Consider the following 27,197-nt stretch of genomic DNA (forward strand, 5'->3'; position numbering starts at 1 on the left):
AACTGCTCTGTAAGCCGTAACTTAGGAATCACAGAATCCAAAGTTCCCACGTATTTATTAATGTCGCACGTTTGGCTCAAGGTAGCACTGCTTCTAAAAGTACCTACCAGACGGCTAGTGAGTAATTCAAATCATAAGGAAGAGTTAGCTCAAAACAGAGCAAAAAAAAAAAAAAAAAAAAGTTTTAAGAAAAATGGGACAATTCCAAAGGAAACGTTGAAACCATTAACTTTGTATTGTGGATTCACAGGAGTGATGGGTGAATATGAACCGAAAATAGAAGTTCAGTTTCCAGAAACTCTTCCAGCAGCTAAAGGTTCAACTGTGAAGTTGGAATGTTTTGCCCTTGGAAAGTAAGTTTTGTAACATTTATACCGATACGCTAAAATATTAGGTTGCTGTAAGAGATCAAGATAGCTTTTAACAGCCTCTTCTTTTCCTTCTTTTCTAAAATTTTCTTTCATTTAGAAGCAAAGAAAAAATTAAAATACAGGGGAAATGCACATGTATAATTTAGTTTGAAACTTTAAAGGAGATTTACGGAGAATGACTATGCCTGCCTAATTTCATAAACTAAATTGGTGTTATTTTTCTTCTGCTTGTTCATTTGTTGTATTATAATACAGTGAGTATACATTAGACCTTTTTCTCTAAATCATGAATTAACTAGAGAAAATGCACAGTTTATTTTATTAAAATATCAACCTAAAGAGATAAATCTTTGCATTTGCAGGTTTATGTGACTGACAACTGGCTGTGTTCTGCATTTGAAAATCTGTGCCTTTTTTGTTCTATCCTAAGAAAGTTTTATTTTGTCAAGCGTAAAAGGCTTCCAGACATCTGTTTAAAATAGCAAATAACTTGACAAATTTCTTCTTAGTCCTGTACCTCAGATTAATTGGAGAAGAAGTGATGGACTGCCTTTTTCCACTAAAATTAAATTGAGGAAGTCCAATGGTGTGCTTGAAATCCCCAACTTCCAACAGGAAGATGCAGGTTCCTATGAATGCATTGCTGAGAATTCACGAGGAAGAAATGTCGCCAGGGGGCGTCTGACTTACTATGGTGAGCCTTCACTTTGGGCATATTGGATTTTTAACTTTCGATCTCTCTAAAAGTTATTGTTATTGGGACTGGGTGGGGGTGAGTAGGAGGTTTTAGCAGAATCCCAGTGTCCAGCGTTTTCTGTTCTACATTTTGTTAAATGAGGATATTTATCATAGAAGGAATTTAAAAAAATTAATTCTTGCAATGAAGTTGGAGGCATGATATACTCGTACTGCATTTTAAACTGATTGATATGATAATGAAATATTTCACTTTTTTTCCTAAGAGTAACCATTTACTCACTTAACCATAACAAGGAGAGATCTTTCTATCTGCCCTTACCTCTAGAAAATGGGATTTTGTATCTTTCTTTATGGTCTTTACTAAGCAGAAAGAAACTGTCTACTGGGAAAACTTGCAGTTACTGCGTTAGACAAACCACATAAACCCAGGCTTACTTGACTTCCTCAGTGTTATTCTATCCTTTCCAATAGCGTAGGTGTACCATGTTTGCTGCCTTTAATTTGTAAGCACATTTATTTGATGTACTGCTCAATTTGGGTAAAGGAAGGTTAGTAACGTTACCTTTATTTAAAGTCTATTTGTAGGAAAATTAGATTATCCTTTTTCCCCAAACTTGTTTTCAAATCCCTTTTATTAAAAAAATATATTAGGTGTTTTGATGAAAGCAGGTTTTAGAAAGCAGAAGTAAATGATTTTACAAAATGTACTATTAAATATGGGAAGATGTAAGCTCAGTGAATATATTTTTGCAGTTTAATCATTAGAAACATTGTAAAACTAATAGGAATCGAACACTTGTGAAAAGCAAATGGCAATATATTCTGTTTATCTTAAAAACTGGAATTTGAAATAATTTTCAGTGCAAACTTGTACAGCATATAAGATGTTTGAGAGAGGAAAAACTTTGCAAAGACAAATACTAAAATTATAGAGCTTATTATGAACCCCTTCAAAAGAATGTGAAGTTTGTACATACATTATGTGTGATTAGATTGACACTTATTTTATGGTAAGGTTATAGGATCCGTCTGGAACAAAATGGAGGCATGGTTTAATAGCATGAGTCATTCCGTGTTCTAACTCTCCCATCTTGTAACAGGATTAGGTTAGAATACGTAGCACCAAGTTGGAGTTTCCCAGGTGTCAGGTTCTACATGTTGGTGGGATGATACGGAGATAAGTTGGGGACACTTAACCCACGTGGCTGTATGGCTCTAAGTCGACCGCAAACAAGTCCTAGTTTATTTTCTCCTTTCTAAGCAGCCACTAACTGACCCAGGGTAAGAAGTGACCATGACGGGAAAACACAGGATATTCCAACTGTCTTAATGTTTCAATAGGAATGTTTTTATCTGTATGGAACAGCGACCCTGCACAAATAATAAAACACTTGTATGGCAAGACATCCAAAGCTAAGTTGACATTTATGTGCCTTATATTCAGGTCCTGGCACATTTTCTCTGTGGTGTGTTTTCTGCCCTTATCTACTTTTTCCCTTTCTCTGCATGTTGGTTGCCCTTACCGTCACAGAATGGCTACCAGCAGTGGCTAGCACATTAGTTTTTGTTCATCCTTCCTTTGTCTAAAACATCTGGCAATTCACTTCTCAAATGTCGTTGGCTGCGTGTTCATTCCTAAACCAATCACCAGCTAGGAGAATTGGCTTAAACAACTTAAGAGCCTCTTTTTGGAACATGGAATATGGTCAGGTTTCCCTGGATTTTGTGGACAGTGCGAGGTGATGGAAGAGAGGATAATTCAACGAAAAGTTGGGTCATCTTAGAAATAAGAGAGGAAATGGATGCACAATAGACAACCAACATCATCCACTATTCTTAGTAAATGAGGTAGACTGTTGCTTTAGTCCATTATGTAGGTAATATGATATGTACCTAAGAAACAAATTAGAAATAATGAGATAAATGGACTTCCCTGGCAGTCCAGTGGTTAAGACTGCACTTCCACCACAGGGGACGCGTGTTCGATCACCGGTCGGGGAACTAAGATCCCACATACCGCGTGGGCCAGCCACACACAAAAAAGAAAAAGATAACAAGAAAAGAAATCAATGAGATAGAGAGCTTCATGAAAGCTACTTTACAGTTCTGGCTTAAGACTAGTATATTCAGGGCTTCCCTGGTGGCGCAGTGGTTAAGAATCTGCCTGCCAATGCAGGGGACACGGGTTCAAGCCCTAGTCTGGGAAGATCCCACATGCCGTGGAGCAACTAAGCCGGTGTGCCACAACTACTGAGTCTGCGCTCTAGAGCCCTTGAGCCACAACTATTGAGCCCACCTGCCGCAACTACTGAAGCCCACTTGCCTAGAGCCTGTGCTCCGCAACAAGCCACCTCAACGAAAAGCCTACCCACTGCAACGAAGAGTAGCCCCCGCTTAATGCAACTAGAGAAAGCCACGCACGGTAACGAAGACCCAACATGGCCAAAAATAATAAAATAAATTTATTTTTAAAAAAAGACTAGTATATTCAATAAATGCTGTGCAGTTCTCTGCTTATCTGCTCTAATATTTCATGTAAAAAATGGTCCAGTAGGATATTTGAATCTCATATGATGGAATAAGGGGAAAAATCACGATAAATGTACCAGTTGTAATCTCAGGATTGGCTTGGTCCAGCAAATTATCCTCCCATTTGGAGAATAGTAATATGAGGAGCCAGTGGAAATTTTTGCTAGAAACTTGAGTCTCAGTCAAGGGATCATGTGTGAGTTTATTTGTAGTCTCCATCCACCGAGGCTGAAAATTCCTGAAAGAAGAAAATGTGTTTTAATATAGAGTAGAGAGGAGTGATTTGGGACTGAACTACACTTCAGACTGGGCAAGTCGTTTATATTTTTTAAAAAACAAAATAAGGTAAAACTCAGATGGGTACATTTTCTCTAAAAGCGAAATAGCTATATTTTCATTTCAATTTCAGTTATAAAAAAAGCAATTTTATGAGATAGAAAGGGAAAGACAGACCTTCCCATGGTTGAAATTAAATAGAAATAGATAAACTGTTTCTCCATATGGAGGATGCAAATGTAAATCCCGAAGTACACATCCCATGCGTAATGCAATGTGAAACCAGGAAGACATCTCACCTCCTAGTCTCGGGTCTAAAACACAAGCTGAGACTTGGCTGAATATACTGTGAGTATTGAATGACTTTCATTATGAGTGGTACATTGCTTTCATCTGTAAAAGGATTTCCCAAGTGTCTTCTAAAATGTAAGTAAAAATGACAGATGAACCTGATGCCACTGATTTGCATACATCATTTAAGGTGGCACGAGTTACTTCTTTTTCATAAAACATCATTTGATTCAAATTGAAGCAATTTATCCATCTTTCCCTGCCTACACTTTCATTTGCACAGAGGTTCGTAAGATGTTCACTAGTTTGTATTTAATTAAGAGTTATTTCTAAGTTGAAGGAAATATTTTTTTCCTCCACTGTAGAAGTTTCTCTTCTATGGATGCTGATTTTTAGTGCAAATTTAGACTAGTATATGCTGTCATTCACATATTAAGTTGTTATCAATTGTGATCTCATAATTCAAAAATGCACTTGGACAAGAAAATCTATTTTGTGTACCTGCGTTTTTTTTCTACTAATAGACATCTGAAGAATGTAATACAGTGCCCAGAATTTCAAAAACAGAGAAAGCATAATGAGCTTGACTTAGGGAAAGGCAGATTGTAACATCCATCCTCAAATATAGAAATGTTTCATATACCCACTTAGTAAATACTTAGGGAATTAAATATAATTTTAGCCACTATGCTTACGTTAATCTATTATTGCCCATAGTCATATCCATTTATGTGGGTAAAGTATTTGTTTTTTATTGTGGAGTGGTTTGAATTTCTTTCCTTTTTCATTGCAGCAAAGCCTCATTGGGTTCAACTCATAAAAGATGTGGAAATAGCTGTGGAGGACAGTCTTTACTGGGAATGTCGAGCGAGTGGTAAGCCCAAACCCTCCTACCGATGGTTGAAAAATGGAGAAGCCCTTGTGCTCGAGGTAAGGTAACATGCCTGCTTAATCCACCCTGTCCCCACTTTGTGTAAATAAATGCCTTCCCTAGTGACCAGTGCCAGAGTCAACTGGTGAGTTTGCATACATTCGTCTGAACAGTTCATACCACGTTCATCTAAGAAGTGGTACAGAGGTAAAAAGGATAAAGTCAAGTACTCAGTGTGCCAAGGAGGAAATATTTTCAATATTGAATTTCATTGGGAAAAGGTGATTTTATGAATTTTGTACATAAAATGATATACTGTCAACCCATGAACAGTGCAGGCGTTAATCCTCGTATAATTTATAGCCTGTCCTCTGTGTCCTCAATTCCTCTGCATCCACAGATGCAGCCAGCCAGGGACCATGTAGTCCTGTAGTATTTACTGTTGAAAAAGTATCTGCAAATGAGTGGACCCCCGTAGTTCCAACCTTGTTGTTCAAGGGTCCACTGCACTATTTTTTTTCATTTTGAAATTAGAGAAGGCTTTATGTTGATAAAATGTAGAATATAATTTCCTTTCTCGTGTCTGATAACTTGCATGGCGTCTGGAGAAAAAATGTATCGATTACTTCATTACCTTGTTACATGAGTACTTATTTTCTCAATCACTTCTCTTCTCAAGCCAGGTAATTTTTGCTCTTTTTAAAAATTGTGTACTAAGTCAGTTATGTTCCTTCAAATTTCTACACATAACCATTCATAATACCTGTGAACCTTTAATAAATGTGTTTCCCAGAACCCTTTTTAATACATAATGTATAATATCTTCAATTTGCATGATTTTAAAAACTGGTGAGAACCTTTCCGGTTGATGGGGTGGGAAGCATGGTAGATTTCTTAAAGTCTGCAACTTTATCCACAGGGAAAAATGAAATAGTTGCAATGTTTTACATTGTGCTTTGTTATTTATTTTACTGATGTACTTTTTGACTGAAGGACGTTTATTAGTATTTCCAATGTCTAGCTGTTAAGTCATTCTCACTGTTTCAAATAAGGGAAACGTTTAAGCTTCAGGTCAGCTTGCCTAATCCCATGAGAAAAATTAAGGAGGTTTGTGTATGATTGATATAAGATTCAGTGGTTATCTTTTTTCTTCTAAAATGGTATATACAAGACACTTTTATTATCATCTAGGGGAGAACACAGATAGAAAATGGTGCCCTTACAATATCCAACCTAAATGTGACCGATTCTGGCATGTTCCAGTGCATAGCAGAGAACAAACATGGTCTCGTCTATTCCAGTGCTGAGCTCAAGGTTGTGGGTAAGACTAATTTTCTTGTCTTATTATTTTTTTTCTTAAATCCTCCATACTTGCCAGAAGCAGAAATATTTACTTTTCATATTAGATTCCTATATCTAATAACATTTTCAGTATCACAGCAGAATCATACAGGGTTTCTAATCAAGGCACACATTTTAATGATTTCTAAGGGAAAGCAGCAATTATGACCAGAATTAAGGCCCAAAGATTGAAGAAGAGAAGCAACAGGGAGAGAGTGTTGACCTAAGACATCCTTATTATCCACCTCCAGCAGTACCAACTAAGTAGTACCTTTTAAGAGAATAAGTGACTCTGGTGTTCTCTGTTGCTGGTCCATAAAAGTAAATATCAAAATTCAAATCAGTAGTTTTTTGATCCAAAAGGAGTTGTCTTTGTCTTTAATAACTCTGCTGAAAACATCAAGCATTCGGCAGACCAAAGCTTTAATTGACCAAGGCTCAGGTACTTGAAATTATGAATTATTTTTTTCTTGTACTTTAGGTATAGGAGAAGAAAGGAGATGTTATTTCATGTTTAGGGCAGTTGTCCAGAAAAACAGTTTAAGATGCAAATGACTTAAAGTCCAACCAAAATTGTCAGAGCATAACATAGTGTGTAAAATAAGAAAGAAAGAGGGGGTGGGGGGAAGGCAGGGAGGGAGGGAGAGAAAGAGGAGGAGAAGGGGAGGAAGTTTATTGCTCAGTGTTATTAAAATGGAGAATTTGGATTTCACCTGGACTTGACCCAGGGCTCAAACATCATCACCACTCTCTGGCCCCATATGATGTTACCCAGCATGTTGTTTTCATTACCACAGTCAATCTAGTGGCAGAAGGATGGCTTTCTTAATTGTTCAGATGGAAGTCACAGTCCTACATGTCATTGGCCCCATGTACCTGATTTGAGTCACGTACCCATGGTTGGTCCAACCCAAATGGCCAGAAGGTTGAAAGGCCCTGATCTAACTCAGTATTTCCCAGCTGGGGATGATTTTGCCCCTAGGGGATAGTGGCAAATTCTGGAGACCTTTTTGGCTGTCACAGTGTAAGGAGAGGGTGGGGAAGAAGGGAGCTAGCGTGTGCTACTGGCATCTGGTGGGCAGCTGCCAGAGAAGCTGCTAAATATCCTACGATGCCCAAGATAGCCTCTCACAACAAAGTCCTGTCTAGCCTGAAATGTGAAGTGTCTCACTGAAAAACACTGGTTTGAGGAAAACAGGTCTTTCTTGGTGCCTGGAAGTTAAGAAACAAATCATATGCACCAGGAAGACTGAAGCTTGGGAGGGGCAGATCATCAACTGAAAATCTGGCTAGTGTTATCCATGACAGAGAAGTAGGGTGTCATGACGGAAAGAAAGTGGGATTTGCCCATATCTTAAGTCGAAGCATGGCTGTGCTCTTATGTTAAATTAGCCTTATAAGCCATAGTTTATTCATCTTTCAAATGGATGGGTCCCTACCCAGTGTTGCATGGGGTTTTCATATGGGAAAATATATGACCTATGCTTAAAAAAAAGATTTCATTGAAATATACAAGTATTTTTCATTTGTGTTAGTGAAAGTTACTCTCTCAGGATCCTAATTCTTAAGGCCAGCAACCTTTGGATAACGTGTCTTCTTTATCTGCAATCATATATATATATATATATATATATATATATATATATATATATATATATATATATAGTATAATTCCTTCTATGATTTCCACTTATAAAAAATAAGTTATATTAACTGGGATATGACATAAGACAGGGGATTAGATATTTGGGGAAATGCACTCTGTTCTTAACTTTTTTCTGCATTTGCAGTAAAAGGAAGGATGATTTTCTGAGTTAACATACTTAATTCAAATGATACATTTTTGTGTCTCTTGAATGTTCAGGTATTGTTTCAGGATCAGCATTCCGTCCATTATTAGCCAGCATAATGTTTTCTACATATTATAGCATTTAATGGAATATTGTAACTTAGTATAATAATGCATGTTATAATATATTTCTCCAACTTGGAAGTTAAAGCTAACCACATGAAAATTTTGTAATAGATCTTGTTACTGTTTATACAAGAGAATAAGAATTCAGTACTCAGCCTTCATTCTAAAAACATTACTGAGCATCTAATGAGTGCCAGGCCCTGTGCCACATCTGTGTCCTTAAAGTCACAAGAGAGACCAACCGTACTGTTGTCCTTATGGAACTAACTTTCAAGAACATTCTATTAAATGCTTTTAGTTTTAATAAACTCATGATTGAGCTATTTTAAAACTTCATAGTAAACTTTAAAAATTCTCATATAAAGTAATTGTCTCAGGAATTGGAACTTGCCAGAAAACGCAATGGGAGGACTTACTTTTTAAGCATTGAAAGCATCCTGTAGGTGCTACCCAATCAAATAAATCAAGTACCAATATCTTATGTGTCAAGAAACTTTAAAAAATCATAAAGTCAACCTTTGAAATTTACGGGAATTTAAAGAAATGAAATCAGACATCGAATTGTCGTTCTTTCTTCTTTCATCCTTTTTAGCTTCTGCTCCAGATTTTTCAAAGACTCCGATGAAAAAGTTGATTCAGGTGCAGGTGGGCAGCGAGGTCAGCTTGGACTGTAAACCCAGAGCTTCCCCCAGGGCGCTCTCTTCCTGGAAGAAAGGAGATGCACCTGTACAGGAGACTGAAAGGTATTCTGTTGTCCAGAAAGGTGGTGATTTATTTGCTTCTCACTTTCCATCGTGATGCCAAAGTAGGTGTTCAGTATGAAGTGAAATGCAGTAGCATTTCAATAAAATGTGAGGTGTTCCAAGAACCGCAATAGCAGTATTTTTGTTTGTAATACTCTCAAGATGATACTCACCAGTTTTGAAATCTAACAACAGAGATTTATGTCACCTCTTCCAACATAGAATATTTTAGAAAGGAGTTTCCTCCCCATTTGCCTGGTAAGACTCAAACTGGGATGACAAAGGAATGCCAGCCCTGGACCCAGGCCCTCTCTCAGCTCCTGGTGGCCCAGCATCACAGGGCAAAGAGAATATATGACGGCAGCATATGCCAGATGAATACCAATCTTGCCGTTGCCCTATATTGAAATAATTTAGCTTTACAGGTATTTGTTTAAGCAGACGCTTTCTTGATTTCCTGTTTACTGTAATAATATTTAAAATGAAGAGGCAGAATGGGGCCTACTTAAAAGCACAGCCTCTGGACCCAGACTGCTGGGGTTCAAATCTCTTTTCTTCTACCAGCTACATGAAGTGACTTACACTTTGTGTGTTTCATTTGTTAATGGTTATGATGATATTAGCGCATACTTCACATTATGAGGGTTGCTATGCGGATAAAAGACGTAAATATCCATATAGCACTTAGGTCAGTACCTGGCATAGAGTAAACATAAGTATTGGCTATCATTATTATTTATTGAGTACTTACTACCTGTTGGACATTATGCTGAAAGCTTCTGGTAAGCAGAATAATGGCCCCAAACATGTCCATGTCCTTATCCTGAAGACATATGATTTACATCATTACATTACATGGCAAAAGATAATGAAAGTTAAAGATGGAATTAAGGTTCCTAACCGTTTGCCCTTAAAATGGGGAGATTATATTGGATTATCTGGGTTGCCTTAAGTATTCACCTGGGCACTTGAAAGGGGAAGAAGACAGAGGAAGTGTTTGAAAGAAATGTATGGTAATGAGCGAAGAGCAGGAGAGATTTCCAGCCTGAGGGGGACCCTGATTGGGATTGCTGGCTTTGAAGATGGTAGAAGGGGGCCAATGAACAGAGGAATTTCAGACTCCTCTATAAAATGGGAAAATCCTCAGCTGACAGCAAGGAAAGAGAGATCTCAGTCCCATAACCTCAATGAACTGGATTCTTCCAGCAACCTGAAGGAGCAGAAAATGGTTCTAGGACCTTCCAAAGTAACACAACCGTGACAGCACCTTGATTTTAGCCCATTGAGACCCATACTGGACTTCTGACCTCCCAAACTGTAAGATAATACATTTGTGTTGTTTTAGGCCACTAAACAAGTTTACAGTACCTTGTAATTGGAGAAAAAGGAAACTAATACAGAACTCTACACGTATTATCTCCTTTCAATATCTCTGCAACTCTGCTATTAGATCTTATTATCAACTCCATTTTTACTAATGAGAAAACTAAAGCTTAGAGAAATTATGTAATTTGCCTAAAGTCACATAGCCAGGATGAGTCCCATAGCTGGGGCGTAACCATCAAGCTTTTTCAATTCCAGATTGTGTATAGGGAGCCCCGAATCTGAGAGGTGGTCTCATCCTTTGAAGTCATGGGGTCCAAATTATTCTCTTTGGAGATGGGGGGAAACAAACAAACAATTTCTTAGACTAAGAAATGTAGATTTACTTTTCCAAAATTGCAAAGTCTTATTGCAGACAAGACAACCAGGTTGCGCTGCTTTTAGATTACAGTCCCAAAGTTTTTTTTGTGAGTTGGTTATGACAACACAATCTGCTCTCCCTCAGATATTTGATGGGAGACACCTCCGTTAAAAGGCAGTCACAGCAGGAGGACAAGGCCAAGTTGTCAGCTGAGTGGTTACAAAACACAATCCAACTAAGTGTTAGGTGGCACAGAATAGATTTCTGGAACAGGAAATTAATTAGTGATTTGGAGTTTAATTGTTGAAGCCAGTTTAAACAATTACAGGCACAAACTAGTTAATTTTGGCTATGATGGAAGTTAAGTGTTCGTGTATAACTGGTGACTTTTTGTTGTCAAAAACATTTTAGAGTTTTAATTGTATGCATAAATTAAATAGTGATTATGTTCCAAGGACTTAAATGCTTTGCAAAATAATAATCCCACTTGTCCTCACAGTAGTGCCTATAGTAGGCAGAGGTTTTTAATCTTAATTTTAAAAGATTAAGAGATTTAGCTAAAGGCACACAGGAGAGATTTACTCCCACTTTAGAAAGTGATGGAATAATGCAGGGGAAAAGTTTAAATTCTAGAATCTCACCAGGTATTTTGACTTGGCCACTTGCTACCTTGGTATCATTGGGTCAGTTATGTAACGCCTCTGAACATTAATTTCCTCATCTATAAAACAGAAAGAATATAATTGCCACCTTATACAGTTGCTATAAAGTAAGCATTTACCATGATGTCTGATATCTGTAGATCCGCTGATCAGGAAAATGAGGTTATGTTACAGATAAAATGTTGGAAGTAACAGTGGCTGAAAGAGATAGAATTTGTTGGTTGGTTGGTTGGGCAGTTTATTGGCTGGCTGGTCTCTTAGAAGGTAGGCAGTTAAGACTACCTGGAATCCAGAGTCATCAGAGATGCACGCCCCTTTTATCTTGCTACTCTACCATCCTCACATCAGGAACCAGGATGGCTGCTGGGGCTTCAGCCTCCCGAGACATCCTTCCCAATGTCATCCCAGTGTCATCCCCCAATGACAGGAAGGAGGAAGGTAGAAATCAAGATATATTTACTCCCTTTTAAGAATCTTCCCAGAAGCCCCATCCAATAATTTTCCTTATGCCTTACTGGTCAGAAATGAGTTCCCTGGCCAAACTTAGCTGCAGAAGAGGCTGGGAAATACAGATTTCTTTCCTGGGTGGGAGTGTGTCCAATGAGAAATTGGGATTATGTTTTAAGAAGAAAGGGGGGAAAGTGGTGGCTATTCCAACCATGTCTCATGTTCAGAAAAGTTATTTCTCTGAGCCTTTCAAGCTTACTTACCCTCTACTCTGTATTAAGTATTTCTAACATCTCCCCAGTGAATAAGGAAACTGTCAGGTATAAAAATAAGGTTAAAAGAGGAAACATGTTTAAGAGAAGGCTCCATAGTGCTGCAGTCTTTCCTAGGTATCTTAGTTCGAGCTTTTATAACATAATACCATAAACTGGCTGGCTTGAACAGTGGAAATTTACTTCTCACGGTTCTGAAGGATGGAAGCCAGAATCAGGGTGCCAGCATGGTTGAATTCTGGTAAGGACAGCTGCCTTCTCCTTATATCCTCAGCAAAGCAGAAAGGGAGCCAGAGAGCTCTCTGAGGTCTCGTCTATAAGGACAGTAATCCCATTCATGAAGGCTCTACCCTCATGGTCTAATCACCTCCTAAAGGCCCTGCCTTCAAATACCATCACATTGGATATTAGGATTTAACATATAAATTTTGGGGAAACCCTAATATTCAGTACATGGCACCAGGTCTGGTGGTTTGGATTTTGCTTTTATCTCTTTGGACAGCAAAAGCACTGATATGCCAGGGCCTTGATGCTTAGGGGAAAAGCTGCTAGAAGCAATTATGGAACAAGTTGCAGAGTTGAACGTACTCCAAGTTCATGTGAAATCAGAGTGGGTCTCAGCCATCACTTGGCAACAAAAGCGCCATGTCCATCCCTCTTGGTCTGCAGGCTTAAGCCAAATTGAGGTAGCACTTTAAATGATAGATTTATTGTGGTTGTTCAGTCATGGGCTGTTCCAACATAAAACATGCAGACTCAAATCTCATCTTGGGGACAAATGAATTCATTGATGCATTTGAAAATATAAGAGAAGGCAAAAATTTTTGATGGGATATTTATGGCAAGATTTTAAATCTATAAAATTTTTACTTAGTTTTTTTTCTTGTGTTTCGGTTTTTGTTTTGTTTATTTGGGGTTTTTTTGGTGGATCAACACGGGTTTGTCAGTGAATAAGACACGATAAATAGGAAAGCTTTCTCTAGCCTAGCATATGGGCTGTTGACAAATGCACTTTTGATTAAGCCTATATATACATACATATATATATGTATAGTATGATATAAACATAGATATCTATATATTTATATAGATATATAGTATCATTCAAAGCCTGAATCAGAACAAAAATTCAAGGATTAAATATGTCTTTTAAAAATTATATAAATTGATAAATATGCCTACTATGTAAACCACACAATATGTTTGAATAATTATAATCGATCTAGTTTGAAAGTTGTTATATCAGCACAGTTACAGTTTTGAATCTTGCATCAGCCATAGTGATGTAGATCTAAGTGAGCGAGACACCTGAATTACAGAAAGGTTTTGAAGAAATCAGTTAGTGCTTTCAAGTAGAGAGAGCATTTCAAGCTAAGGTAATAAAGGGATTACTTCCCAACAGAGGTCTTAGTAAAGCTTCTGTGAATAGATAACAAGGGCTTGTAACGCACATAGTGATTCCTGAGCTCTTAGAATTAAGTGCTCATTCATTCATTTGAAAATATTTTGAATTCCTACTATGTGCTAGGCACTAGGTATTTAATTTTCACCAGAGAAGTTAATCCCATCATTTGTAGATTTTCAGGGTATCAGGCAGGTAACACAGGACCTTTATAATAAAACTCAATAGGCAAAATACAGAATGTTCGGTGATTACCTGAGGAGGCCCCATCTCCAATTTAGGGTGCAGAGCAGGCTTTCTGGAGGATGTAGTGTCTATACCAAGGCTTGAACGATGACTAGGATTCACTGGAGAAGAGTGCTCAAGGTAGGAGGAACAGCCTGTGCAAAGGCACAGAGGCAAGGACAAGAACAGGCATTTGACGTTCAGTGCAACTCGAGTGAAAAGTCACTTAGGCGGGAGGGCTGCAGACGGAGCGAGGCCAATGGAGGTAAGCGAGGATCTTATTGTGAATGATGCGGGAAGCCAAATGAAATAGAGTTTGGGCTTTATTTCCTGTGAAAGCAACATAATAAGGTAGCAGTTAAAAGATCAAATTTATTTTTAAAAAATTTATTTTATTGAAATATAGTTGATTTACAATGTGTTAATTTATGCTGTACAGCAAAGTGATTCAGTTATACATATGTATACTTTCTTTTTCATATTCTTTTCCATTATGATTTATCACAGGATACTGAGTATAGTTCCCTGTGCTATACAGTAGGACCTTGTTGTTTATCCATTCTATACATAATAGTTTGCATTTGCTAATCCCAAACTCCCAATCCTTCCCTACCCTACCCACTCTTCCCCTTGGCAACCACAAGTCTGTTCCCTATGTCTGCGAGTCAGCTTCTGTTTCGTAGATAAGTTCATTTGTGTCATATTTTAGATTCCACATATAAGTGATATCATATGGTATTTGTCTTTTTCTTTCGACTTACTTTGCTTAGTATGATAATCTCTAGGTCCATCCATGTTGCTGCAAATGGCATTTCACTCTTTTTTATGGCCGAGTAGTATTCCATTGTATGTATGTAAGTGTGTGTGTGTGTGTGTGTGTGTGTATATATATATATATATATATGTATCACATCTTCTTTATGAATTCGTCTGTCGATGGACATTTAAGTTGCTTCCATGTCTTGCCTATTGTGAATAGTGCCGCAGTGAACATTGGGATGCATGTATCTTTCCGAATTATAGTTTTCTCCAGATATGTGTCCTGGAGAAAGATCAAGTTTATGTTTAAAAAAAGTCACAACAGTGGCAGTAGAGAGCATGAATCGGAGCAGTTGGAACTTGAGGCAAGATTCCCAGTTAGCAGCAATTGAGCAGTTTGAACAGGAGAGGATTAGAGCCTGAAATAAAGAAATGGCAATGAGAATGGAGAGAAGTATTGAGCGGTTGTGAAAAAGTTAAATCAGCAGGACAGAGGACTCGATTAAAGATTTGGAGAGAAGATGCTAGTCAAGGCTGAATCCTAAATTTCCAGTTCAGGCATCAGGATTGTGGTAGACCTATTTAGTGAGACAGGGAACAACACAGAAGGAGCAGAGGTGAGGGCAAATATGATAAATTCAATTTGAAATTGTTTCAGTTTGAAATGCTCATTGACAAACCAACTGGCTATATCTGTGTGCTTTTAAAGGTTGACTCCCTAAATCTGGAACTCAGGAGAGCGGCCTGAGCTACAGATAGAAATTTAGGTGTTACGTGTACACAGATGGTAGCTGAAACCATGACAGTGGGAAGAAGTTTCTAGGAAGGTACATGTCATTAGACAGTAAATCATTAAATTAAAGGAGGGTCTGTATCTTAATTCTGAAGCTTATGGAAATTTAAATGTAATTCGAGGATGCCTGTTTTTACAGTATCATTTAAATGACTAACAGTCACAATGTATAAAGCAATTGATATATTAAGTCAAGGTCCAGTTAGGTCACCTGGAATGCAGATATTCTAAACTTTTAAATTACTGACATTAATTCTGAGTAGAGTTTTTTTTCCTTCTTTTGGTTTGATATTTGTATCATCCAGTACTGAGAAAAACTATTCTGCTTTTCACCCTTCAGAAAGGAGGTTTTCTTTTATAAACAGAAATGCTCTACCCTTTGAGCATCCAATGGTTTTTCACTAAATTTCAACATTTTTGTGCTGTTGGATTCATTCACTTAAATCCACATGTTTTCAAAAGACTTGAAATAAAACAGGAAGTTTTGTCTCCTTTAAGCCAAGGAAAATTCTAAAAGACCCTGGAGAATGTGAACAGGCTTGGTATGCAAGAAGAAATGGCCACAGCTGGCATATTTTAAAGAATGTTTAACTTTTCTGTTTCACTTAGTGGTACTTAAAACACATTAGCCAATTATCTTTAAGAATGGGGCTTTCACTTGAATGCTGTTTAATAGTAAATATTTTATTACAATGGCCTCAATTCAGAAGAGAGTAAAACAATGCCCCATTATTTCTAATTAAACACATTAAAATTGTTTCGAAGGTTCTAGGCAGCATTTAATACTATAGAAATTTAAATGCTTTTTAAAGAAATAAAGATTTTCCCCAAATATTAATAGCCATAATCCAGACAATGTTTTTTAAAATGTATTAACCAATTTTAATGTATTTTTTGCATGTAGTTAGAAGCTGACTTTAAAAGACAGTGAGCTTGGTACGCTGTATGATTCCGTTTATACGACAGACCGGAAAAAGGCACGCTTTACAGACAAAAAACAGTGATCACTGCTTGTCAGGGGCTGGGAGTGGGTGGAGAGATTGACTATTTCGGGGCATGGGAGAATTTTGGGGGGTGCGGGAATTGTTTTAGATCTTGATTATGACAGTGGTTACATGTCTACATTCATTTGTTAAAACTCACAGAACTGTACAGCAAAAAAGGTGGATTATTTTCTCTATAAATTATACCTTAATTTTTTAAACAAAATTTTGCATGCGATTTTACAGTCATCTCATCCTGATTTCTTGAGTGGCTTCGTTTAAGAGTTTCAAAGCTCAAGAAACGCCCCCAACTGGTCATTTTGGCCCTTTTGTGAAACACTGAGTAGTTGGATGACGTTACTTCGAAGTAGAATCTAAACTTTTGCCGGTAAACAGGATAATTCCATCAGAGCGAGAACCACTTGGCATTTCTGCCATCGCTACTACTAGTCGCCACAGTCTTGCTTTGTAAAGATGTGTCTGGGGACTCTGTTACTATCCAGCGAATCTGTTAGATGGTTTTTCCCTTGGCTTGAGCTCTTAGATGACGAAAAAGAGCTCGTTTGCCAGGTCGTTTCTATCTCCATTCCCTCCGCATTTCCTCACATTTCTTGGCTTCTCTGTCTCTTATCACAGTGGAGTGGATTTTTCTTCATGCTGTTCAGAATACTGCTCTCTCTCTGCCTGCCATTGCTCCTTTCACCAGACAGCCATCTGGGTTATCTTCCCCATCACCCTTTGTCTCCCCATCTCAACAGCTGTCCCCTCACAACCATCAGAGAGGTAATGAAGCCCAGAGAGTATCAGTTCATCTACCCTTGGGTACACAGCCAAGATCTCAGCCAGTCCTCTACTTCTGTACCCTTAACTCCAGATGGATCTCTCACTGGTAAATTTACAAGAACAAAGGAGAATTTTATCTAACACATGTGATGTTGCCCCCTGTCAGAACCTGGATGTTAGTTGTATCGAGATTGATGTCCTTGCTTCCTGTCTGCAGGGAAGGTACTCAGGCTGTCCACTAGTTTGTCTTATCTTTATTCAGCACTGGGGACAGTGCCCAGCACTGGGAATATAGCCCTCAAGGAGCCCACACATTCTTTTAGCATGTGGAAAATTTACCCATCAGTTATTCTGGGAGAGACTGTATAATTAAAGTGACCGTATGTAATTTATTCTACAATCTGGGACATTTTGAGAGAGAAAGGGGACCCTTTTAGTAATTCCCGCCAATACAACACATAGAAACCAAGGTTGGCCCGAGGAAACAGGACATTGCCACCCTGTCTCTCATGGGGTGTTTATAAGCCAGTAAGAAGCACAGAGAAGAGATGCTGTCTCAGCCAGCATCTTGGGGCAGTGGACAGGCAGTTCCAAACAGAGAGGTGTCTCGAAGGAAGTGATGAAGGATCTGTGAAACCAAGGAAAGCAAAAAAGTAGGGAAAACACCATTTGAACAAAATGATTGCATAGACAGGAGAAACCAGTTATGTATTCTGATTGTGTCCAAGGTAAAGTTCACATGTGATCAGGTAAATAAGAAAGCCTAAGCTGAGTTCCTTCCCAGATAGAGAACCATCTCTCTCCTTCAGAGGAGGTGAACATCGAAGGAAGATAATTTTTTTTGAAGGCGAGATTGAGATGCCTGGGTAAATATGCAAGAGTCTCAGAGAATAGAGAACAGTCTCCTTCTGTCTCTCTGTTTCCCAACCCATATTTCCATTTCTCTCATGCTTCCAGCTGGAAAGAGAAGAGGAAACGGTGCATTTGCCCCATAACTCCCACACCCTATGAGAAGATTAAGCTAGCATTTGAGAGTGAAGATAATCAAGAGAGGAGTTAATGCAACCCAAGACTTTGGGTTTGGAATGCAACTCATGGGAAGGGTTTGAAATGGGACTCATGGGAAGGGATCATAGTCACTTTCTCTCCTCCATTCCCCATTCTCCAGCCACCAACAGAGACCTGCAGGTCTTCTCCTCTTAACCGCAGGCAGCGTAATTTTCTGCATATTTGTATCATTACTTACATGCATTATTTATGCGTGATTGACATGCAGTATACTGATCACTGTGCACATTATTCACCGTGTCAGATGAAGTTAAATGTAAGTTCTGTTTGCTTCTTGATTTAATGTTAGTACTTGGTAAGAGCAGAACATCCAAGTCGAAAAGTCGTGGGTCAAATCATACCACCTGTGTGATATTAGGCAGGTTACTTAACCCCCGAGCCTTGGTTTCCTTACTTTGTGCAACAGGGCCAGAAATTCTTACTTTGCAGGGTTAGTTGGTCTGTTAGGTGGCATTTGCTTGGTGGCATAGCCAACTCTGAGCAAGAGGTTGGCTAAAAAAACGTGATCTCCCCTGACAGGCAGAGAAAGGACAAATTACTTCCAACTCTGCCCTGCCCCATTTCTCTCACATTCATTCCTTTATCTCAGTAGACTCAAGTTGTAATGATAAAAATAATAAAGTATGTGAAGCATCTACTCTGGTGGCTTCTACATAGGCTCTCAAAAAAAGGGACCTGCTACTGTTGATACAGTTTTGTTTTGTTTTGTTTTGGTTTTTTGCGGTACGCGGGCCTCTCACTGTTGTGGCCTCTCCCGTTGCGGAGCACAGGCTCCAGACTGCGCAGGCTTAGCGGTCATGGCTCACGGGCCCAGCCGCTCCGCGGCATGTGGGATCTTCCCGGACCGCGGCACGAACCCGTGTCCCCTGCATCGGCAGACGGAGTCTCAACCACTGCGCCACCAGGGAAGCCCGATACAGTTTTTTAAAATTTATTTTATTGAAGTATAGTTGATTTACGATGTATTAATTTCTACTGTACAGCAGTGATTGTTATAGAAAAAATATACAATCTTTTTCATATTCTTTTCCATTATGATTTATCCCAGGATATTGAATATAGTTCCCTGTGCTATACAGTAGCACCTTGTTCTTTATCCATTCTATATATAATAGTTTGCAGCTACTAATCCCCAAATCTACAGTTTTTAATTTTTTTTTTTTCATCGTGTTTCTCAGATACGTTAAGAGTAACAAGACTGGGTTAAAAGAAAGGTGAGTAAAGACCTTTCTTTTTTTACAACAACCAGATTAGTTTTACATTATTTAACCATGAATAAATTCTACCCAAATGTTATTAAAGAATTTGCAGCTGTGAAATGGTTTGTAAAATTATATCAACTGAATTTTTCAGATGACCATGTGGTTCTTAAATCCATATTTTAAATTTGATTTTTATGGATTATAAAAGTTAGGGCCCCTTTAAAAATATTTTGTCAGTTATATGATTTTGGTAGGGGAAAGCAGGTTAGTGAATTCCAATGCTAGGCGTTGGAATCTACTTCCAGCCAGTTCTGTGTTAGAACTGGGTACATGAATTCATAACCGTGCTCGGCATAGATGTTTTATTTACTGGGTATGTCCCTCCGTACCACATCCATTTGGTCGTATAGAATTTCTCACTCAAGCCCCCAAATCCCACATGCATTTTCCTACGGCTCAGTCAATGTTCTGTATCTCTGCTTTCACTGAAAATTCAAAGAAAAACTATTTTATTGAGGACCGCTGTCATATCATAACATACTACCGTTGCACTTTTTCTCGTAATAATGTTTAAGACAGGAAAAAACAGGAGACTTCTCTCAAAATAAGAATATTGACTCCTTTAACATTATCAAGAGTGCCTACCGTTGCCTTCTGAGTAATTCTTAAAAAGAAAGGAGGACAAAACAGAATTCTCATTGCACTCTGCATTTATCCTCCTGTGATTTACTCTGGCTGGAATGTCTTTTCTTCTCTATCTTGCAAACCCCTGCTTACCACTCAAGGCCCAGCTTAATGTTACTCACCATGGGAAGCCTTTCCCAAGCCCAATAGGCGAGGTTAATTGCACTTTCTTCTGCTTTACCCTTGTGGTTTCTTTAGGCCCAACTGTGTCAGTTAACACAGTGTTTTGTGGCTGTTTGTGCAGAAGGCCATCTCACCTGGATTCTCACCTTCTCTGTCTTTGTAGACTTGGTCACTGTTCCATACATGTTTATTCATTTCAACATTCATTTACTCATCAAATATTTATTCAGCACCTACTGTTCCCACTAACTATTGCTGCATAACAAATCACCCTAAGATTTAACGGTGTAAAACAGCAATCGCTTTATTATCGCCCGTGGTTTCCATGGGTCAGGAATTGGGGAAAGGCTTGGCTCGGCAGTGTTTGTTCGGAGTGTCTCACGTGGTTGCAGTCAGGCTTGTGCTGGAGCTGGAGCTGCTGGGGGCTGGCCCATAGCTGCTTTCTCTCTGGCAGGCCCATAGCCTCTCCATGTGGTCTCTCCACGTGGGCTAGTTTGGGTTCCCTCAAAACATGGTGGCCTCACGGGGAGTTGAAATGATTATATGGTAGCTAAAGTCTTCAAGAGCGAATATTCAAGCAAGCAAGGTGGAAGTTGAATAGGCTAGGCTCAGAAGACACAAAACCTTACTTTCCTTGCATTCCATTGGTTACCAGTGAATCACTGAGCTGACCAGGTTCAGGAGGAGGGGGATTTGACCGCACCTCTTAATGGGAGAGTACTGTAGCAAGATTCTAGGAGAGCATTTGGGATGGGAAATCTTACTGTGGCCACCTTTGGGACATACAATCTGGCACACCCACCTGGCATGCCTTGTTCCAGGCTCGGAGGAAACCACAGTGAACAGGACAGATACGGTCCCTTCCTTGTGGAACTTGCAGAAGGGAGAGACAGCATACGAATAAGTTAAGAAGATAATTTCTTTAGCCATTAAGGGCAAAAAGTGTATAATCATATAGGGTATTTCAAGATAGCCCTCCTTAAGGAAGTAACTTCTGGACAGAGAACTAAATAGTAAGAAGCAATGGGTCATGCCAAGAATTGGAAGATGTGCCTCGCAGGAAGAGGTCCCAACAGAGCAAAGGTCTGGAGATGGGAATGAAATTGACTCATTTGAGAATGAGGAGCAAAGCCAGTGTGACTGAAGAATCATGCATAGAAAGGGAGAATAATGAAATATGAGGTCCCAGAGACGGGCAGGATCCAGAAATGGGGCCTTTGAAGGCAGTGATCAAACTGCTGGGTTTTATTTTAAATGGAATAAGAAGTCATTGGTGATTTTAACACAGGGTGTGACGTACTCTGGTTAAAAAAGGTAACTCTGGCTGTAGTGTGGAGAGTGGGTTGAGGAGGGAAAGGGGAAAAGCAATGAATCTGGTTAGGAGGCAACTTGGAGTTGTCAGGGTAAGATGTACTGGAGGCTTGATTTAGGGTAACAGTGGAGGAAATGGAGAAAAGGATATTGTGTGTTTTGAGGTAGAGCTGGATGAATTTGTACCTCAGATACAAAATTTCATACCAAAGCATCAAATTTTATTGATAGCTGTGGTGCACCCCCCGCACCATTAATTTGAAAGTCTCTAAAGGATAGGGGCTAGTTCTTACTCATACATGTGTTTTTCGAAACACTTAGAGTGTCATAAGTACTCAACAAATATTTGTTGAAGTGAATTTTATTCTTTTTTGGATCGCTTCCCGTGTCTTAAAAGTACCTATAGTTTTCTTATCTAATTTATTGCAGCAATTTCTTAGAAATGTGTAAAATTGATTTTTTTAATAGATTTCTACTTGAGGCTTCCTAAAATATGAAAAGTGCTATATTTTAGTTTATTCTTCCCCCTCCCTGAAGCCCTCAATAGAAATAGGGGGGAATGGATGGAAGAATGGTTGAATGAATGATGAGGTGAGGTGCAACTGCACTTCTGTGAAAAAGGAGTAAACACGCACATTGTTGTTGGTGATGGTTGATGCCTCCCACATAGTTATACTGGAAAGGAGTTATTCATAATTTATGATCTGTTCTGTAAGTTCTAATGAATTGGTACACTGAGTTACATTTCTTACTGCCTGACAGATTTAAAAAAACAACCATTTTGTACTTGCACGTGTTTTCCACTTCCTGATATTATTTGTGGTATTTTATAATCCTGTCTTAATGTAGATGTCATTGCTAGAGCAGTTTTTGTTGGCGCACGAGAGCGTTTGACCCTTTGAGAGTCTTGCAATTCTGAAAAAACATCTGTAACTGGGACTGAGTATATAAAATCTGTCTTGTTTGGGGAAAAAATTATTTTCTAACCTTTTACAATCAAATGCTAAAGAAGGAAGCACCTTTAACTTAAAGATTATATTAGGCACTTAATTTTCTGCAGTAGTTATTGATTTACATAAATGGGAAAATCGTAGTTTTTAAAGCTTGATATAAATTATATGTTTTTCTAGTTTAGGCTCTTGAAACACCTTATACCTTACTTAATTTATTATATATTATTTTCTTATGACTACTCATTTTAATACCTTTATGTCTTCTAGTTTATTTCATTTACTAACATCATGCCTCGTTCCAAAAAGAACTTGAGAACAGTTTATTAGAGTACACACAAAATGAACATTGAAGACAAAAAATATGCCAGAGTTCAAATTTCCTAGAATGTAAGTTTCATTAGGACAGAATAAATTCTTACCAGTAAATCCTTTTTGCTTATTGCAGAGCATGGTCCATAGTACATGTTCAGTAAATACTTGTAGAGTGAATATCCGAGGTTAGTGTACCAAACGTATGCCAACAGATCCATTCGCTTAGTTGAGATCCACAATTTTGGCTCAACACTTTTAACAAATGAGCAGAGAAAAATACTGCTAATAACACAATCCACACTGTCTGTAAGATTGAATGAAGCCATTTGATAAGGAGATACGCAACTCTTCCTAGGCAAAAGTATGCAAATGGATATGTCCAAATTCCATGGATTGTGATGGAGAGAACATTGAGTAATATATAAGTTAATGTCCTTAAAATGAAATATGAATTTTAATTTTTTTTCTTTCTCATAATCCAAGGGTAACTTTGAGTTTTAAGACTTAAGACACTTGAGGAATAGATAGACACTGTTTTTCAGCTCATCTTACATGAATATTATTTCTCACATGTATGGTTTAATAAGCATGTAAATAGAAATTATTTCAAGGTTATTTTCAGCGTCAAGAATCTGAGGTAAAGAGAAGGTGCTGCTGTGAAAATACAGAGTCAAATGCTTAAAGAGTCAACTGAACTAGTGTTAAAGCTTATATCATCTTATTAGAGGTGTGATGGATCACCAGACCCTGTGTCTGAATAGGTGATGGTGATTAAACTCTGCGTGGAAGAGGGACAACAAAGTTCAGGTTATTGGGGCTGAGATTTTTCTCAGAAAACCTTGGGACCCACTCCAGTGTGTGGATACACGTCTGAGCTAAGACTCTACCTTCTTGAGCTATACAATATTCCCTCTCTCTTTCTGTGCAAGATAATTTTTAAGGAGCGAGTCGTCAAATGTGCACAGTCATATAAATAGAAAATCTCAATAAAGCACATCTTAAAAGATTCACACTAAAGCATCCAAGACAAAGAGACTCCAATGCACTCCTGTGTCATTGGATGAGTTGAATTGCTAGCAGGAGTCGCTAACCTGACGTCCACAGAAGCTTAGACAATTCATCCCGAATCGTATCAGATCTTTTGTTATTGTTATCGTTGTATATGTGTTTATCTGTTCTGCCAAGAGAGTCCTCAGATTTTTCAAATATTCAAAGAACTTTGTGTCCCAGAAAGGTTAGAAACACTGCATAAGGTTGTAAATGAGTCACTTAAATATTGATGGACATCTATAAAAGAGGATGACCTTGGAATTGAAATAGTGGGGCTAAAACCATTTCATCTTGCAAGAACTCAACATCAGGGTATGTGTTTGGGGGGCCATTCTTGATTTGTGATAGAACCTTGTAGAAAATTAGAAAATTGTGTAGAAAATTGTCTCAGAACCCTTCATATTCATTAAGACAACAAATATTTATTGAACAAATACTATGTGTGTGTCGCCAACTATTTGTAACTTGTATTTTTTAGGGATTTGGGCACTCTAGCTAAGAATTAATACAAGAATATTGAACAAAATTGTTAGATTAGCTGTAGAAACTGACTTAGGAATGGACAGGAACTAGTTGGCTCCAGGAATCCTGGATTGCCCCATCTTGTCAGGGCAAGTGCTGGAATGAATAAACTAGTCATTATTTTCATCCTTGTGTCTCAAATCAAAGTCTGCAGAGGGAGAGCCCAAAGGACGTAGCCTAGATGACTGTTTTTCAAAGTGTGGTCCTCATATCGGCAGCACCAGAATCACCTGGGAACTTATTAGAAATGTAAGTTCCGGGGCCCTGTCCCACACCTTATCTGGTGGTGGGCCCAGCAGTGTGTATTTGAAGGACTGGGTCCTCCAGGCGAATGGTGCATAGTAAAGTTTGAGAAATGTTGCCCTGTGTCCGGTATTTCCCCCTTGGCTAGGATAGGATGGGGCCCATGACTGGTTCCTACTAAGACTGCATACAATAGTGGAAGAGAATTCTCCAAAGGAAGATCTGTGTTGGTTCCCAAAGAAAGGGGAATAGATTCTGGGCAGCCAAAAAGTATCCAGCACCTTCTACATCCCTTGAATCAATGAAATTTCCCTATTGCGTACAAGGTATCTTGCTTCTAGCATTATTGTTGGAGGTGAGCTCCATTCCAGGACTGCTAGTCTCTAGGGGGAAGGACACCCATTTGGGTAACACTTGTGTCTCTCTTCAACCCTTCCCCAGAAAAACTGTCTGACTCCTGAAATTGGGTGAAAGACCTTGACATTGTAGCTCAGACGTCTTCCTTCTTTCTCTTTGGTGTCTGCCTGCCTGTAGAGAATGAATGTGTTCTGCTGTTCTGTTTACCATACAGGAAGGGAGCTTGCCCTTACAGGGAGGGCCTGGGCTCGTCTGCATGTGCCAGGAAGCTTAGGCCTGCCTAATTCTGGAATGAAGTGTCAGGAAACCATAGCTGCTCACTTAAGCAGTTTTGCGTCAGCTTTCTGTGTATTACAGCTGACATCTTGATTTGCATTGCTTTGACTCATGAATCTCTCAGGCAAAGAAGAATAGTGTCGAGTATGAGGCCCCTCTGAATCTTATTAAGTATTCTTTACGAGTTTATCTTTGAATACATGAGCCATCAGAGAACTGTTGATTTGTCATGTTTGTTTGTTTTACTAACTCATCTGAGCATTTATAATTTTTGCAGATCCTCTGTTGTATGAGGATTTAAATGTTTCAAATGGACTGCTGCCTGGGCCTCATGAATTACTTAGATAAATAGTTTTATTTAATCATTCAAACTTGAAATCTTATTTTAGAGGCATTTTGTTCTATAGTTGTGAGTCCATTTTAGGAGGAAAAAAACTGTTGAGTCTCTGTCATAATAAATTTAGCTCCAAATATATTTGTTAGGATAGATGTACATTTGGAAAGGTTTTATACATGTAATGAAAATGTTCCTTTATTGTTGGTTCTCTTCTTAGAAATATGAGGAAGTATTAATTAATGTGAAAAATGTATATTTATCTTGGCTACAGCGTGGAGCCACACCCTGTTTCTCTAGGACTTCAGGTGCCTGTTCTGTGTAACATGTGTAGCCAACAAAGTAACACAGCTGCATATTATTAGCCTGGTACTTACTCAAAGAAAGGATAATTAACTGCTGAATCTTCTCTACTCTGCCTGTCTTTTCCTTGGAGACTTTCTAACCAATAAATCACTAAACTGACACTGTTTAATTCATAAGATGAAAGCTCAACATGGTATAACTAAAAGAATGAAAATGCTAATATTATTTTCCTAAATACTATTTGTAGGTTATCTTTGAACTCAAGGGGGAGACGTTATTTACCAAGCATATGGAAATGAGATCAGTTGTAAAGGAAAATATACACTATATGCTCTTTGTCTCTGGCGTTTATTTTCTCATGTGTTTTCATTAATTTATATTTGATTTTCTTCACTGTCATTATTTATCCTGTCATATATGCATTGTGAGTACTTTTCTCTTGTAGCTAATTTTAAACATCCGTCTCTTACAATATGTACTAACAAAGTGAAGTCCAAAATAGCCTTGCTATTTTCTATAGAACAGTTTAATCATTACAATCTCATGTGATATCATCTCCACTGAGAAAATGTAGAGTTGCAGTGTGTTTGTTGAAATTCAAGTTGAATAAAGTACTGTAATATTCAGAAAATAGGCAGGGGGAAAAGAAAGTTTTCAGAAATCCTGCCTTGCGTGCATAATACTGCATACCTTTCTCATTCTAAAACATAGTGTCTTATTATGGGTGCTTAAATGTCATCATACAGTATAGGTCAACGTTGGCTAGACAACAGTCTACTTTCAGAGCAAACAGGGTTTCTTAACAGTCATACATTCAATTCCATCTCTGAACTACAGCATGGACCATTAGACCAGCTTACAGCAATTAAGTTTACTTATCCCAAACTAACCACAGGCTGCGTGAAGTTAAGTGAAATAACCTCTTTTCCTACAAAAGGAGAAAACCAATAAAAGCGTACATAAAAAGGTATATTATAAAACTGATCGAGGAGTTAAAATGCCACAGTGATTAAAATTGTACATGTCTCAAAGCAACGTGGAGTACCACATTTCTGAATATTAATCTCATAAATCTTCATTTAACTTTTTGTGCCAAGACTAGAATTACTCATGGTTATCTACATTTTCAGCTCTACCCATTTGCAGAAAAACGTGTTCCCAGAAAGCTCAGAAAGCAATTTCATTTATAGTGAAGTGGTATAAAATTTTCACTTCGGATCTCTGTAGGGAAGCATGGGTTATTGAAGGTTTTCTGTTGAGAAGCAATTACTCCATCCATTTACTCAATATTGTTTATTTTTATGTTGTGTGGAATGCCCTGTGGGCCTCTTAGAACTTCCTGGAAGAACCAGTTGAGGAGGAAAATATCCAATTAGCTCAAAATTTTACAATGTACAGAGTTTTCGTTCT

At 38.3% G+C, this 27,197-nt stretch overlaps 1 protein-coding gene across 1 annotated transcript in view; it reads left to right on the forward strand.

The window, feature by feature from the left end:
- Positions 1-27,197, forward strand: part of CNTN3 (contactin 3) — a 207,538-nt gene that overhangs the window by 106,528 nt on the left and 73,813 nt on the right. Inside the window, exons 5-9 of the mRNA XM_065885516.1 lie at positions 251-353; positions 881-1,065; positions 4,960-5,096; positions 6,229-6,358; positions 8,886-9,036. Coding sequence (XP_065741588.1) covers positions 251-353; positions 881-1,065; positions 4,960-5,096; positions 6,229-6,358; positions 8,886-9,036 — 706 coding nt within the window. The remainder of the gene's footprint in view (positions 1-250; positions 354-880; positions 1,066-4,959; positions 5,097-6,228; positions 6,359-8,885; positions 9,037-27,197) is intronic.

This window comes from Phocoena phocoena, chromosome 10, assembly GCF_963924675.1.
Source record: "Phocoena phocoena chromosome 10, mPhoPho1.1, whole genome shotgun sequence".
NCBI lineage: Eukaryota > Metazoa > Chordata > Mammalia > Artiodactyla > Phocoenidae > Phocoena > Phocoena phocoena.